Here is a 15,825-nt window from a genome sequence, read left to right on the forward strand (position 1 = left end):
AATGAGTGGCCTTCAGAGTTTGCATTGCTAAAAGGATTGTATCTTGTGCTCAGCAACAACAATCCTTTCCACAATGCAATGTGCCAGTAACATTTTATAATTGTACTTGTAGTATAGATTCGTTTGTTTCATAATATTTTAGTTTTTTTGAAGGGGTTGTTTGTGACCCAAGAGCTTTCTAATAGGTAACTACTCATCAATTTAAGAACCGGTTATCAGAAAATATTTGTAAAAATGCCATTTTTATGAGGCCCCATAATGTAAATAAGTGCAGGCTCCAACTCTTATCCACTCTGCCTCTCTACTGGCCTCTCTGTATTTTTTGCTGTGAAGGGCCATTGCGCAAAACGTCACCTGCTATATATTTTTACTTTCAAGACCACACGCAGTGTTATTGATAAATGTGTTTAGATTTTTTTGTATTTTGTTTTGCTTGTGCACCACTGGCAATGTGTAGCAGCAGCAGCACCAAATAATTTGTTGGGTTTTTCCAAGTTGGGTGGCGTAGCCATGAGTTTGGGAAAGGTTTCTCTACCATTGACCACGTACTATCAATCGCACCGTGGAAGAGACAAACGATGCCTCCGCTAACGACACGCTCCAGAGGGTCCCTAAATAATGATGGCGCGGTGGGATGAGCTTTTATCCATCATTCCCTTTTCCACAAATATCTGCTGTTGATGCAGCTGCACAGATAATGTTCATGATGGATGAGACACACTTCACGGCTACGGAACGATAGCGTTCGAGAGAAGGTTCAGCTCAGTTCATTTGCCTTTTGCCAATACGGTTGAGAAGACTATATTGCGTTTGTAACGCCGCTCCCTGCGACAGTTCCGAAAATGGTGTGTTTCCTCCCCCCCCCCTTTTCTTCTTGACTGTGACATGATTAGAATTTAATTGGGATTAAATAGACGATCATATAACAAACTGTGAAAGAGTGAGATGGCACATTATTGCAAAACATTAACAAGCATCAGCAAAACACTAACGGCAGCAGTAGACAAAGTGCAGAAGTTAACTGATTACGCACATTGAATACACATTGGAAAAGTGAGAAATACCAGAAATTTTATTGCAAAACTTAACGACTACTCACAATGACTACACATCGGAAAAGTGAGAAATACTGTTATACAAGAGTATCTTTTCTCGCCATTATTTTAATCCATTGCAGAACGAGGGTCCCTCCCCCATACACCATGTCGCTAGTTGGTGTTTGATTGATCATACTTCACCACTGGTGAGTATTGGTTGGTGAGATGCCGGTGCCAGCACCGGTCCAGGTAGTACTTGGCAATGAAGCTATCCATGGCCAGGAATCAAACCCGGATCACTGGGTTCATGTCGCGGAACTTTCACCACTGCGACACCACTGCCAAATATTTATACACATGTAACATGTTACGTGTGTGCACGCCATTGCTGAAATAAGCGCCATTAACTTAAGATAATACGTGTTGCTAAATACATTGAACGAATAAAATAAATACGATTTTATTTTTTTAAACCCACTTTAAACTAAGACATTCCTAAGCCTCTTTTTATTTTGAGCAAATGTGGTTAGGACAGAGTGCATGAGAGAGCAAGAATACATTTTTGCATTCACATAAGTGGCGTACTATCTCCCACTTGTAATTGAAAACCCAGTGATTGATAGCGCGAGTTATGGACGGGTAATTCAAATAAAAATTAAGGGACCCAATTAATTAACGGAGACGCTCGAAGGCGAGAGAGGCAATCGTTGAGATGGACGACAGAAAAGTGAACGAAGGTGAACGGTTGAAGAGATGGAGAGGAGGGAGCGGGAGGGAGGGAGGGAGATGCAAGGACATAAAACAGACAGACGGAGGGAGATGGGGAACGACAGAGGCAGCCCTGCAGGGAGCTGCCCTTGCGTTTAGGGGGAGAGTGGCAGCTAGAGAGGCCTTCCTGCCTTCCTGCGCTCAGCGAGACGAGGCAGCGTGCTTCGTTTTGACGCGTGTCTCGGCGAACGTGACCCCCGGTGGCGGGCGGGCGGGTCCGTAGAAATAGAATGGCCTGAATATGCCGAACAATAACGCGCGGTAAATAACCAAAAAAATGCTCTCGTTTTCTCTCAATAGCCGCCGTCCCCATTGCTCGGCGGTTTGGGGATGAACCCTGCCGCCAGGCGACGTGACCCCCCGCAAACCCAAATGAGGTGTTCCCGTGGAGACGGCGTGATTTCTTATTTTTAGCCGTGTCTTTTATTTAAGTTTACTTATTTGGTGGTGCGCGTGGCAGGAGGCGCCGTGGCTCTCGTAGGCTCGCAAAAACCCCCTTCAGACTCCCTAAACCCCCCCGAGACGCTGAACCCCCACCCCCCCCAAGACCCTTGCACCGCCACTCAGCGCCTTCGTGCCCTCCGGCAAGGCACGCTGCGGGTACGATCGCGGAAAACTGTCGTCAAGGAGCGCGACCCCAGTCTGCGTGCCCCCCCCCCCCCCCCAAGAGGTTTTGTATCGATGGGAAGGCCGGATTGAAACGTGTAGGGGGCTTTCCGTGGCATCTCTGTCACTCACTGTGGTAGCTTCCCCAGCTCTCTGCTTTTCCGTGTAGCCACACCACCGGTCCGGTCGGTGGAAGCCCGTGTGTGACTCCTCGGCAGCAGAGATTCACAGGCGCTCCGGTTGATCCAGCGGTTGCCAGGGTAGGCCGGAGGTCCGACACTCCGCTGGCCTTAACCGGCCTGCCGGGTCTGGACGCAGACTCCCCGCGGGCATGTGTGCGTGCGTGGCGTGCGTGTCGTGCGTGGCGTGCGTCGCACGTTCCCGAGGCCAGGAACCTAGCGTCCGTCAGGGAACGAGAGGCGGCCTTCGGAGGGAGGCTTCAATTCGCTGTGCCGGGCCGCCTTTGCGGAGAGCTGTACGGCGCCGTGCATGCGCCGATTTACCACGGTTGGCTATGTATGGTGCGAAAAAAGTTCAATTGACATGCACGCTTGGGGCCTACCTCATAGTTCCCTCGCTGCCCACACTCGAGCGTGGTTACCCCCCGATCTTGTCCTGCCCATGTGCCCGCTTTTCCACCTCCCTCTAGGGTAGGAGCAGTCAGGAAAGAATGATGCCTGATGGCGAAGTAGGCTTCAAAACCCATGGACTAGCGCAGGGACACACAAAGCGTCGATCAGGGACCCATGGACTCGCGTAGAGGCACACAGAATTGACACAGAGACGCAGCCTCACACTGAGACTTTGCCGACCTGGCCCTGCTGGACATCTGTGAAAACGAGCTGCATATCTCATCGTATTCCACTCGTCTGAATAAAGACTCTGAAAAATAACAATCGCATGTCAGGCCCGAGATCTAGCATGGAGCTCTAGTATTGAGCTCCAGTACTGATATTGCCAGTCGCCCCTTCTCCCTACAACCAACTACTCAGCTTTCATCCATTCAAAGTGTTTCTAACACTGATGTGTTTCTACTTTAAAAAATTGATCGGTTTACTTGTTTAAACCCATTCGTTTTACGCTATTTACGTGGCAAGTGTTGTTTCCATGACTATATATGAACATGCTTTTTATGCAAAAGTAAAAAAAAAAGTATTTTGCATTTGGCCATCCTTACTCATTGAGTTCGTTGAATTCATCTGGAGACCACTCCTCACCAATATAAATACATTAAATATGAATCCCTTTGGCTTGTATCAGTCGAGATGCAACTATTTCTTTATGAGCCACCTCTAATGCAATATTGATCCTTTAGCAAGTCTCTCGGAATTGAACACAGCCATTTTGTTCAACCAATCGGGACCCGTCGTACCCCAAATCACATCTTGCTCCAACTCACGAATGGAATAGACAACAATAACACAAAAAAAACACATTAAAGTGCGACCATTTCTGTCAGTTCACGGATGGCAAAGGGCTCGGCATATTGCATCTAAATGTAAGAAGTCTGAGATCTCGAGTTAACTTGCTTAGAGATGATATTTCTACTCCTACCACCGACTTCAAAGGCATCTCTGAAACCTGATTCTCAAAGATCCCCACGACGCTGAAACGTCAATCGGTTGGTGCATTTCCCATTCCGAGACTTCTGCAAGTTGCGGGGTGGGGTCCCGTTCACCGCTGAATCTCGATCGAGCGAGCGGCCCGGCAGTAGTTTTATTTAGAGGGGCGAAGCGCCGTTGTTTTTAAAGACATCGCGCTCACCGCAGAGAACCGTAGTGGCACGACCACACTCTACGATAGCTGGCGCCACACAGTGCCATACACTCTTCCACGTAGCCTTTTAATTCCGATTCCATTCAGAATCGATTCCGTTCCGATGACATACACACATACGTCATCGAAATGGAATCGGAAGACAAACAGATGATGTACACATACATCATCGGAATGGGAAAGGGCTAATGATAATGGATTTATGAAGATGATGACGAGGACGATCATGATGGTAAAAGACGTCACTCTACGCGACTATTGTATTAGTCTTATTTATTGCCGTTTATTGATGAATGTGAGTTGGAGGAAATCTGTGCAGATAGCTGAAAGAAATTAACATACTCAATTTGTTTGAAGCAGTTCATTTGTCACGTGGATAGGGGTGATCATTCGTACGTCAGACCTAAAGAGGTATGACCGCTCCAATTCGCAGTGTGAAAAAGAGCAAACGCTCACAGGCCGCCTCCGATGAGCCCAGGTGTGAGAGAAATTCAACACACGTGCATACACAGCAGGTGGGAGCATCATCGGAGAAGCGGGACCAACCGGTGGACCAACACTGGCAGAGCATCTCCTTAATGTTTACGCTTGAAATTGAAATGGCGCTATCGTAGGCTGACGGCTTCATTCACTCCTTCCTTCCAGAAGGGAGAGAGAGAATTGGTTTGAAGGATTAGCCCCATTAGCCCCTTATCTCGGCTCGATAAACCGTCGGTGAATATCACGGGGAACTGAATAATGGTCCATTTGGAGAGCCAACTAACCTCACGAGCTGGATTTCTACTGTCGACCACGTGCATGCCATCAGTCAATCAGATTGTAGGGGAGACGAATGGGTATCAAGTTCTGTTATGTCAGTGCCGTTTTGACTGATGGACCATTTGATTCGGTGGATGGTCGAGCGTTCATCGGGGCTCTCGCAAAGCAAAGTCTTAAACACAAATTGTTACAACCATTTACAAAGGTGAATCGACTATGCTGAGACCGCACATACAATCAATACGAATCGAAATGCATGCGTGACTTATTTCACCGTCAAGATGGACTGATGTTAATAAAAAACGAATAAATAAAATACATTGACCAGAATCTGTGATAATTTCAAAATATTCAACAAAATCGCCTCCTAAAATGATTTTCAGTCAACATTCTCCCAAACGATTGTTTTCTACCAGCAGGTGTTGAAGCAGTTGACAGGTTAAATGGATTCCTGCATCGCAAGACGGTGAGAGATGGTGATGGCTTGGGGAGGCCTTCTTCCAGCAGTGGATAGACCATGTGCCTCATCAGCAGGGTGTTCTTAGATCCTGCTGGGCTGCTGTCTGACCTGAAAGGGAAGATAGCTTTCATCATCACCGAGTCCCGTTGAGCGTGAAGTGTCATCTTCACCGTCCTCGTCGTCGTCGTCATAATAACTAGCGAGCAATTCAAAACGTAGGGTGAAATCTGGCAAAATCATTAAGCGCCGTCGTTTCACCAATCCTAGCGGCACAATCGGCTGAGGCGGTGTGAGTAAGAAAACATTTTGTGGATAACGCCCAAGATTCTTGAAGGTTCAATAGAATTGCCCAGGCAGGACTGGAAGAGCCAAACTAAAAGGCAACCTACTGAGGATTATAATATTGGTAGTTCCAAGGTGCTTGCTCACGTCCGTCCGTCCGTGTGTGTGTGTGGCTGAGCTGGTGCTTTATTTTTATTTATTCTTTCGGCTTGCTTATTTTCTTTCCCTTCAAAACCCAATTTCGCCAAACGTCGAACGGTTGTCTTGGCAGGCCGTGAAGCGTGACGCTTGTCTCAACTGTCAGCGAGCAGAACGTGTGCCGCCTGACATTCTAACATTTACAAGTTCACATACATGCACAAGTTCAAGCAACACTTTTGTGTGTGTGCATGTGTGGAAAGTGAGTGTGGTGTTTGCGTTTACAGTAATCCCTCAGTTAATGGTGACATCGGTTAACGGTTTTTCGGTTAACGTAAACATTTTTTTTTTATCAACGGGGTACATTTTTGTACGTCGTGCACGCGGGGTGCCAATTACGGCCAATCCGAGCGCTCGTAATTGGAGCTCAACCATGCCCTGAGCCAATCGGCATGGCCCATTTATGAGCGTCTTGACCTCGACTGGCTTTGTTAATGTTTTGTTTTCTGTTGAGGCGGTGGAAACGGCTCTCTCCTCGATTTACATTTATTTCGGCCAACGGTCGTTTTCGTGGAACGGATTAAAAACGTTAAACGAGGGAATACTGTACATATATCTGTGACTTTTATGATGTGTGTTGCCTCCTTCTGATATCTCATGATAATGTCAAACATGTATTTGCCCATGAAAGCCTCACAAGGTAGATAATATGCCATTGGTATTGAGCGGATATTAAAATATAAAAATATAATGAATGTTTTTTCCCGCAGCTATAACGCTCTTACTCGTACATCTCTGAGTTTTGGGAGTTTGCATTTGTTCCTAAAGAGCCCTAAAGTTGCTCTAATCTGTCACTGTGAGCCTCGAGCTCGTGAATAATCCGCAAGGGGCCTTTGTGAGAATAAGTCGGAAGTTTTTCCTCGCCCCCCCCCCCCCAAGACCATCGAGCTCTGTCGCTCTTATTTCCAAGAGTGACCCGGCCAGCCGACTCGTTACGTGCGGACGCGTGCACGTTCAAATGCATCAGACGTTCAAATCGCTCGAATATTCCATGACAAAGCGTCACGCATGCAATCATGTGTAGTGAGTCACTTCAGAGACACTAACAGTAGGAGGCATACACGTTTATTCTACACTTTCCACAGTATAGGGGATAACTAGATAAGGGTCAGGACAGCCGGCACGCTGCCTGACCCAACACTGACGAGGAGGTGAAGACGGGGACGACGGCTTGTGAAGACGACGGGTTCCATTCCCAAACTGCAGCAGCCCTGACCCAGCGTTGGGGCCTCCCTTTTATCCTCCCCAGCGTGGCCTGGCTCCGCCCTCGGCCACGCCCCCTTGTGGAGCCTACCAGAAGGTTCTGGGCTCTGCCCCACGTGTCCCCTCTGTCACATTTCCCCGACATTCGTGCCTATCACGTGCCCTACTGGCAGACCGGCCGCTGTATCCTCAAATTACCTCCAGGGCACACTTCAATTTCCCTGCTGGTAGACCAGGCTATTACATACTCTTAGGTTTTTTGTATGAAAAACTAACGGTATGAATCCTTGCAGTCACGAAAGCTTCAAATCTAGACCAGGCTATTACACCCATGATGCTGCTCTCTACCAGTAACCAGCGCTACGCGCCATAGTGACCCATGTCACCACATGTACACAATCGATACAACTCACGATATGTTATTCTTGCACTTTGAAGCAACTGTACAGCATGGTGACTGCTCATGTCCATATAATCGTGTACGTATGAAATCTAAATATGAAACAATACAAATAAGTAAATAATCCAGCTCAAGCCTCCTGGCATTCACGTGACTTCCGTGTTGTCACCTCCACTCTGAATCCCTCTCCTCTCCCCCCCCGCCCCCCGTGAAAACAGACGCTGCTCCTGCATGCAGCTCACTTCTGCTCGCTCCGTCGGTCTCTCTTCTCCCTCTCTCCCCTCTCCTCTCACCATCATCACCCTCTCATCCCCAACACGAGTTAAAATTAATTTCTTTAAAGGTGTTTTTTTGTTTAGTTGTCGGGATGGAGGGGAGGTGGTCACCGGTTTTGTTGCGCGGCGTGCTAACCGCTTGCCCCATCGTTCATTCCCGCGCCTCCCAGGTGAAGCTGTCTTGTGGCAAGGAGACGGTGGTGGTGTCCACGTCGGAGCCGTCGCGCTGCGAGTACCTGATGGAGGTGCAGACGCCAGCGCTGTGCCAGGAGATGGCGGGAGGAGACAAGTGGGCTGACAAGCACACGGAGCTGTGATTACTTCTCTTCAGGTGTTCAAAAGCCCCCCCCCCCTCGTGCCCCTGCCCCACCCTGGCCCCTCCTTCCCCTCCCCTACCCCGTGGTAACCATCATATTGGTAAATGGTGCTTCTCGGTCTGCCTTGTTTTGTTGAAGTTCGTGAAAATCATCAGTCAATTTGGCCAGTTTTTTTTGTTTTTATTGCGTAGGTGCTGAAAAGAAACACGGCAGAGGACCAAAGTTTAGTGTTTTTGTTGGATCATCTTTACAGGAGTTGTGCAGTGCCGCGCGCAGGTTTTTCACGGCCAAGTTTTAAATACATTTTTGGGTGAGATTGCTGCATGTGTAAATTGGGGACATGGCACCGCCGACTTGAGGCCCAAAACGGGAAAGGACATTTTCAGATTTTTGGCAACTGCCTGATGATGCCGGTTGTAACGACCAGCAAAACGTCCGTGAGCAATCGTTCAATGTGTGTCGATCGCCCCCCCCAACATAACCGGGCGGGTAAACAAATTGGCACGTTTGTTTTGTGACATCTTCATTCATTGCCTGCGAGAGGGGTGCAGGAGGGTTTTACGACACACTTTTTCTTCGAGCGACCGATCCGACCCGAAAAAAATCAATTATGAGTCACAGACTGCAGACGGTGATCACTCGCTGCACCAGCCACCCACGTTTAGCCGAGTCCAACTTTTGTGGTTTGAGCCCAGGAGAGGTTCACGTCTTCACCGCTGGCGTTATGCGGGTACGTTATGTATGTTGAACCCCACCGCACGTGGGGGGGGGAGGAGGCTGTTGGTTCGATCCTGACGCCTGTCTATTTTGAGTTTGCGTGTCTCTCTCCCCCTGTTCCTGTGGAATTCACGTTGAAAAAAAATATTAAATCTCCTCCAACCACCGCAACGAGAGCAACGACAACAACTACTGCCGGCGAGAGAGACCTCTTCATTGCTCCTCAACGCTGGATGCCGTCCCCGTAGCGAGAGAGATTCTCTGCGGCAGCTCTATTAGAAGGGAGTTCGTGCTGAGATGGCGGCACCGAGGGTCTTGACGTTTACCGACGAACGCGTCGAAACGAACGACGTCGTTTCGCCCTCGTTCCCTCCGCCCCGCGACCGCCGAGGTGCGGGAGGCTTCCGTGACCTTTGGGTCCGCGTGCAAATTTTATGATGGAACAGCAACAACAACAGGTCGCGTCTCCCGCAGCGACGGAATGGAACGCAGAAACAATTACGCTAATGATTCCGAGTTGGCGAAAATACTCGCGAATTTCCCCGTGCCCTGCCGAGGCAACCTGGGCTGCTGGGGTTGGGGGTAGGGGGGGGGAGGGTCATGTCACGTCACCCAGTGACTAAGGCAATTGCTCCCAACGCGCGGTGCAATTTACGCCGCGTCTCGCTTGTGCCGCGTGTACGTTCCGGCTTGGGGGGGTGTGGGGGGGCGGCGTGGCGGTCAGAGCGTTCCACTCACAGTTGGAAAGAGTTGCGCGTTCACACTCCACCTCTTGGTGGGAGGGGGGTGGTTTGAGGGGGGGGGAGTTGACGCCACCCCCCCCCCCCGCCGCACCTCCGATCCGCACGGTTGGCTGCGCACGGTGTGAAATAATTTCAACATCATCTCTCTGCGGTTCATAAAATAGGTACCAACTTGTGAGGATTTGAGCTGAGGTTTTGTCGTATTGAAAGAATGACACCCCCTGCCTCCTTGCAAACATCATCGTTTTCTTTGGCTGTGATCCACTGCTGGTTGAAGGCGCCCACAAGCTGCCTCTCGCGGTTATTTGTTGTTGGTAATCATCCAGCCAGCACCGACTCACGAGTTGCTTGCTCAGCTCCCTCTCGGCAGCCGGCGTTCCTCTCGGCGTTCCCTCCTTGCTCTGGCCCCCGCCATAGGAATGGTGAATTTCCAGAGACTGGCAGCGGGTGCACCTGCCCCCAACCCCCCCCCCCCCCCCTCGCTTGTCTGCCAGCTCGTTTCAACAGTGAGATGTTTTAAGAAAAACATTCAAAACATACATTTGCATTGGACATTAATCATATTCAGTCGATTAACTTCATACTTCTCTTCCGTGTGTTTGTAGGTCGCTGGAAGAGTCCGCACGCGGGAAAGGTGTCGGTCGTTTTTCTTTTCCAAGGCAACAAAATTGTCCCTCATTCCACTCAGATTCATGTTTCCTCATGATACAATTCTACATCTCGAGTGACTGGTCGCCACACAGTCAAGTCCATTGCACTGAATCGAGCTGCTATGCTCCGCACGACAAGTCAGCAGACCCAAGTTAACATTTTCCAAGTGTTTTTTGTTTGTTTGTTTTTTTGCATACAGGCATGTTTATTTGGTCAAAATATGCCCATACCGCTTTGCTGACTTAATTGTGAAGTAAGACAAGAAATTAAAATAAATTGTGTTTTAGTCCATTCGCCTGGCGCACTTGTGTAAGTTATCGAGACCAAAATGACAGTGGTTTTGACTTTCACCGAGTCGCAGACTACCACCGTACCACCGTAAGCCATTGGTTGCCCGTATGCTTTGGCGGGGGAGGCCACGGACACGCACGCACACAACACACACAATGTGGATTGCAGCGGTGTTGAGTAATAAATGTTCATGAAGATGCCTTAGCGTTGCCTAAGATGGTGGAATTTTTTTTTATGGTACCAAGTCAAAACATTTTGCGCCTCTGTTCTCTCCAGTAAGCACTTGGGGGGGGGGGCGGTGCTGATGCTCGTCTTCATTGGTAGCCTCCAGCAACTGGTGGAAATCCCACATCACAATGTTGGGGTTCAGTCTCAACCATGGGGTGCCCACGATTGGCTTTCCACAGAGCGGGACTTTGTTTTATGGATCCCTGAATGGATGATGGGTTGTTATCGATGCTCGCTGAGGATTTGAACTTGTGACCTGAGGATTCTTGGTTGAATTCTGGAACCCCCACAGTGCCAATCCATTGGCCACATATTTCAAAAGCTTCCTAAAGTGCATGAATGACTTACGGCTTCAAATCATGGTGAGAGTTTACACATTTACCATCAGGATAATTTTACATTTAATTCTTACCTCGTCAGCATCATCACCATCATCTTCCACCCTTCACATCCCGTCAGCATCTTAGATCCATCCATCCCATCTTCATCAGCGTCATCTTCCGATGTCATTAATGTTAGCACCACTTTTGTGAGCCTCTACCACTTGTCGGGATAAATACAAATTGGATGGCTTACGGAGGATCTCGTCACCCTGTCATTGGAATATGGAATTTCCACCACTGGCTCGAGACCGCGAACTCGCCGCTACGCTTTGCCCCAGAGCTCGTTGAAAATCGCCAGCGAGACCAGATGGCCCCAACGTCCGATCTTCCCCCGTCGGTGAATACAAACTATTTTTGTTCATTTAGTGAAGTTGTAATCAGCCTGCGTGCAGTCTACCCAGAGCGCTGACTATTCAAATTTGTCACGGCGTAATGAAGACGCGTTGGGGCAGGTGTGGGTTTTTTTTCCTTTTAAAGATAATGATTGGACCTGCAATCCTAAACTTGCATTCCTTTAATTTTGTGGTTAATGTCGCACATCTGTTGACGAAAAAAAAATCAAATTTCAGACCACTTTGCAGTTTTACCACCCCCTTGAATATCCTGTGAACTCTTCGGTGTGTGGGACTGTGTTTTGCGAATGCTTTTGCTGGCGTGCGTGTTCTGTTCACGGGAAATCCAATTGTTTTGTCGAGTCCGGGTATCGATCTGGCACTGGTGTAGCTCTGTCGTCCGTTGATTTGTGGAATAAATGTCGATGCTGGTGGGGTAATTGCTCCAGTGAATGTTTGCAACTGTGATTTAAAGTAATTTCAGGTTTGTGTGTGTATATATGCATGTTGGCCCAAAAGTCAGAACACAGGGTTATTTCCCTTATTTCAACACTGGCATTAAAACATTTTATTGTTTATTATTTAAGTTAATATTTAATCTATTGTCATCGCTGTATTAATGTCTTTTTCCCTTCTGCCTGTGGGGGATCGCCTCGGATCCATTATTTACAAAACTCGACCAAGCACACTGAATGAGTTGAGGCAAAGCATAATTGACGAATATTCAAAGACTGAAACCTGTAATGTTAAACATAAAAGTCCAAGATTCATTTCAAGAGAGTATTTGTGCATTAACGTGAATGGAAGTCGGTTTGAATATTTGCTAAAATCGGTGAACTCGCCCGACGTGTCATGCCGTTTGGGCCAGCCTCTACATCTATATCTGTACGCGAGGCATGACACTATGTAACACAATTTTGTTCCTGAGTAGTAAGTGTTATTTCGCAATTGCTTATGCCGAAAAAGTATAGAAAATGGCTATAATTCTCCACAAGCTTTGCTTTTGTGACCAGGACAGTGATATTTAGAATTTTACCTATTTTCAAAGAGAAAACGAGCGAATTTGTGTGTTTTCGTTCACATAAAGTCATAAAAAAAACACAAGAATCAAAATTAACATGTATTTATACTAAAGTAATACAAAAAATACTACAAAAGATTTAGAAGCGAGTAGTTTTTCGAGATTTACGATTATACTGTAAATCAAATTCACGAATCGGTCCCCAAATATAGTATCCCATGTTCTCGTTATACTGTCCTTGGTAGCGGCGTTCAAAGTCCAGTATATCCTGGTGGAAGCACTCGCCTTGCTCCTCCGAGTACGCTCCCATGTTCCCCTTTGAATGTATCACGATGAGCATCAAGGATATGGACTTGGAGGGACATCCTACAGCCCATTGTGCCGTAGTTCTTCACCAATCTCAACCAGCTCGTGGTTTTCGACCTTGTGATTTCCCAGGAAGCCACGATCCACCGCGACAAAGCTGTTCCAAGCCGCTTTCTCCCTGCTAGTGAGCTTCTTGGAGAATTCGTTGCACTCCAGGATCTTCTTTATCTGTGGTCCGACGAAGACACCGGCTTTGACCTTTGCCTCAGACAGCTTAGGGAAGAAGTCTTGAAGGTACTTGAAGGCTGCCGACTCCTTATCTACAGCTCTGACATTGTTTCATAAGGCCCAATTCAATGTGCATTGGTGGCATCTGCACCTTCCGGGGGTCCACCAGTGGCTCCCACTTGACGTTATTCCTCCCCATAGAGAACTCGGTCCGCTGTGGCCAGTCCCACCTGTGGCAGTGCGCCTTGGTGTCCCCTGCTGTCCCAAAGGCAAATATGGCAGAGAAACTTGGTAAAACCGCCTTGGAGACCCATCAGGAATGCCACTATTTTGAAGTCTCCAATGACCGTACTCATACTTCAAGGCGTCCAGCAAGGTCTTGATGCTGTTGTAATCCTCTTTGAGGTGCACCGAGTGAGCCAGGGGAAGAGACGGGTACTTGTTACCATTATGGAACAGCACGGCTTTGAGGCTCCTGGATGAGCTGTCAATGAAGAGGCGCCACTCATTCTGGTTGCAGGCGATACAAACAGACTGGTCACATTATGGCAGAAGCAGAGCCCATCTTGACGGATGAAGAAGCTGCAAAACGGTTGGTGACGCTTCCTCTGATCTGCGACTTGCACACTTTCATCCAACAAGTTCCACTGCTTGAGCCTAGACATCAAAAGCTCGGCATTGGACTTGGTGAGACCAAGATCTGTGATCAAGTCGTTGAGTTCTTTTTGGTTGGGGTAGTATGGGTTTCTCTCCTCAGCTCCATCTCTGAAATTGTCATCTGGATCTACAACGTCTTCCTCGCTCTCTGACTTGCTGCTCTCTTCTAAAGACGGCTGCTCTCTCTCCGGAGGAGTGGGTACGGGGAGCTCATGGCAGTGTGGCACCAGGGCAATGGATGAAGGAAGGTCCGGATACGTGACAGGTTCTTGCCAGTCCGACGTTTGGAAGGGTCCACCTTGAGTGGTCAGTGGGTTCCCGCCAAATTCTTGGGATAGCGAACTCATTGAAAATTGTAAAACATTTAAATATTTAAAACTTCTACAATTTTTACATTTTATAACAACATTTCGAGCAACAATTGTCCATCTTACCTTCCATAGTTTGTTTGCATTGCTCGCAGGTGAAATGAGGTGCCCAGGGTTTGTCTTGATCCCCAACAGGCATGCTGAAATATGCCTTGTCGGCCTCACACATCTTAGCAGATGCTTCCACAGAGTACTTTTTCGCTCTTGTCTTGATAAATTGGCCGCAGACATCGCAAAATGCGTCTACCCGATGCTTGCAGCCTCTTAATGCCATCTCAGGAAAATGCAGAGATGTATCCACTTAGGCAGCTGGAACTAAACTGGACTGGTGGGCTTAAGGCCCCTCTGTATTTATACTGCTATTTATATTACTGGAAAGTTCTAGAATGTTCTAGACGTTATTCCAAGTTTACTCATCACTGAATGTATCTAAAATGTTCTAGAAAATAGGTAAAGCTAAAAATATCACTGTCCTGGTCACAAAAGCAAAGTTTGTGGGGAATAATAGCCATTTTCTGTACTTTTGAGGCATAAGCAATTAGGCAATAACACAACCCAGGAACAAAAAAAGAATAAAAATGTGTTTACACAGTGTTATCAACACAGTGCGCATTCCACTTGCTTGCCTTCTAGAAATTCACTCGCCCCGCCCTCTGACCCCCTGTCGAGCAGCGAGTGGATGAGTTGGTCACCCATCCTTGGTCACATCGGCGTGAGCTCGCTGTACTCTGAACCCTGCCTCCTGCCCCCCCCCGAGTTCGATTCCCAGCCACGGCTGCTGTTGACATCAGCCCCAAGTTACGATCTCAACAGGTCGTGCAGCTCGCTCTCTGCGTTCCGCTTGCCCAACGCCGGAGTGAGTGTGTGTGTGGTGTGTGTGTAGTGCGAGTGTGTGTGTGTGTGGTATGAGTGAGTGTGTATGTGTGGTGTGAGTGTGTGTGAGTGAGTGGTGTGTGGTGCGAGTGAGTGTGTGAGTGAGTGTGTGTGTGTGGTGCGAGTGCGTGAGTAAGTATGTGACTGTGTGTGAGTGAGTGTGTGTGGCGTGAGTGTGTGTGGTGCGAGCGAGTGAGTGGGGCGAGTGAGTGGGGCGAGTGAGTGTGGTGAGTGTGTGTGCGAATGAGTGAGTGTGTGAGTGTGCGAGTGTGAGTGAGTGTGTGTGCGAGTAAGTGAGCGTGGCGCGCGTGTCGATGCAAATGACCCGCCGCTGACCCCAACTATTTTCTGCGGCACTTTTCTGAACGAGTCGGGGGTTTTTAGTTTTTGCTTGCACCGAGACGAGAGGGCACACGAAGACGGAACGGTGCCTTCTGGACCGGTGGTGCCGCGGACGATCTGTTTAAACGTGTTGGGGGGGGGGGGGGGTCGGTCGCCTGTTCGGGATCTTGATTGCACCCACCGGCGGCTCTTCTGCCCTCGCTGAGCGCCGCTCCGGCCTATTCAGCGGTTCATATTTCACGTCGTGTGTCCACTTTCATCCCATCTCTAAGCTGGCCCAAAGAGTCACTCCCAATGCACCAACTAAGAGAAAGGCTGCACATAGAAGAAGACATGATGGTGCAGGCAGCGATGGGAAAGGACGCGGCACATGTGTCGGCATGGGCAACAACAGGAAACATTTAAAGTGTGTTAGTCGGAAAATGGAGGGAACTGAGAGAGAGAGGAAGACCTAAGAGGGAATGGCTGGATGACATCAGAGATCGTTGCCAGAAAGATGTCGCACTACTTGAGCATATTGGCACAAGACGGAGGAAAGTGGGAACATATACATGGTCAACACCACCATCAACATCACAATCAACACCACCATCATCAACACCAC

The 15,825-nt window shown here is 48.4% G+C and overlaps 1 protein-coding gene across 1 annotated transcript in view; it reads left to right on the forward strand.

Annotated features, from left to right (window-relative positions):
• Nucleotides 1–11,866, forward strand: part of PRKCSH (PRKCSH beta subunit of glucosidase II) — a 94,528-nt gene extending 82,662 nt beyond the window's left edge. Inside the window, exons 16-17 of the mRNA XM_078867520.1 lie at nucleotides 7,935–8,095; nucleotides 10,147–11,866. Coding sequence (XP_078723646.1) covers nucleotides 7,935–8,081 — 147 coding nt within the window. The 3' untranslated portion in view covers nucleotides 8,082–8,095; nucleotides 10,147–11,866. The remainder of the gene's footprint in view (nucleotides 1–7,934; nucleotides 8,096–10,146) is intronic.
• The last annotated feature ends 3,959 nt before the right edge of the window (nucleotides 11,867–15,825 follow it).

Source organism: Lampetra fluviatilis, chromosome 24 (assembly GCF_964198595.1).
Source record: "Lampetra fluviatilis chromosome 24, kcLamFluv1.1, whole genome shotgun sequence".
NCBI lineage: Eukaryota > Metazoa > Chordata > Hyperoartia > Petromyzontiformes > Petromyzontidae > Lampetra > Lampetra fluviatilis.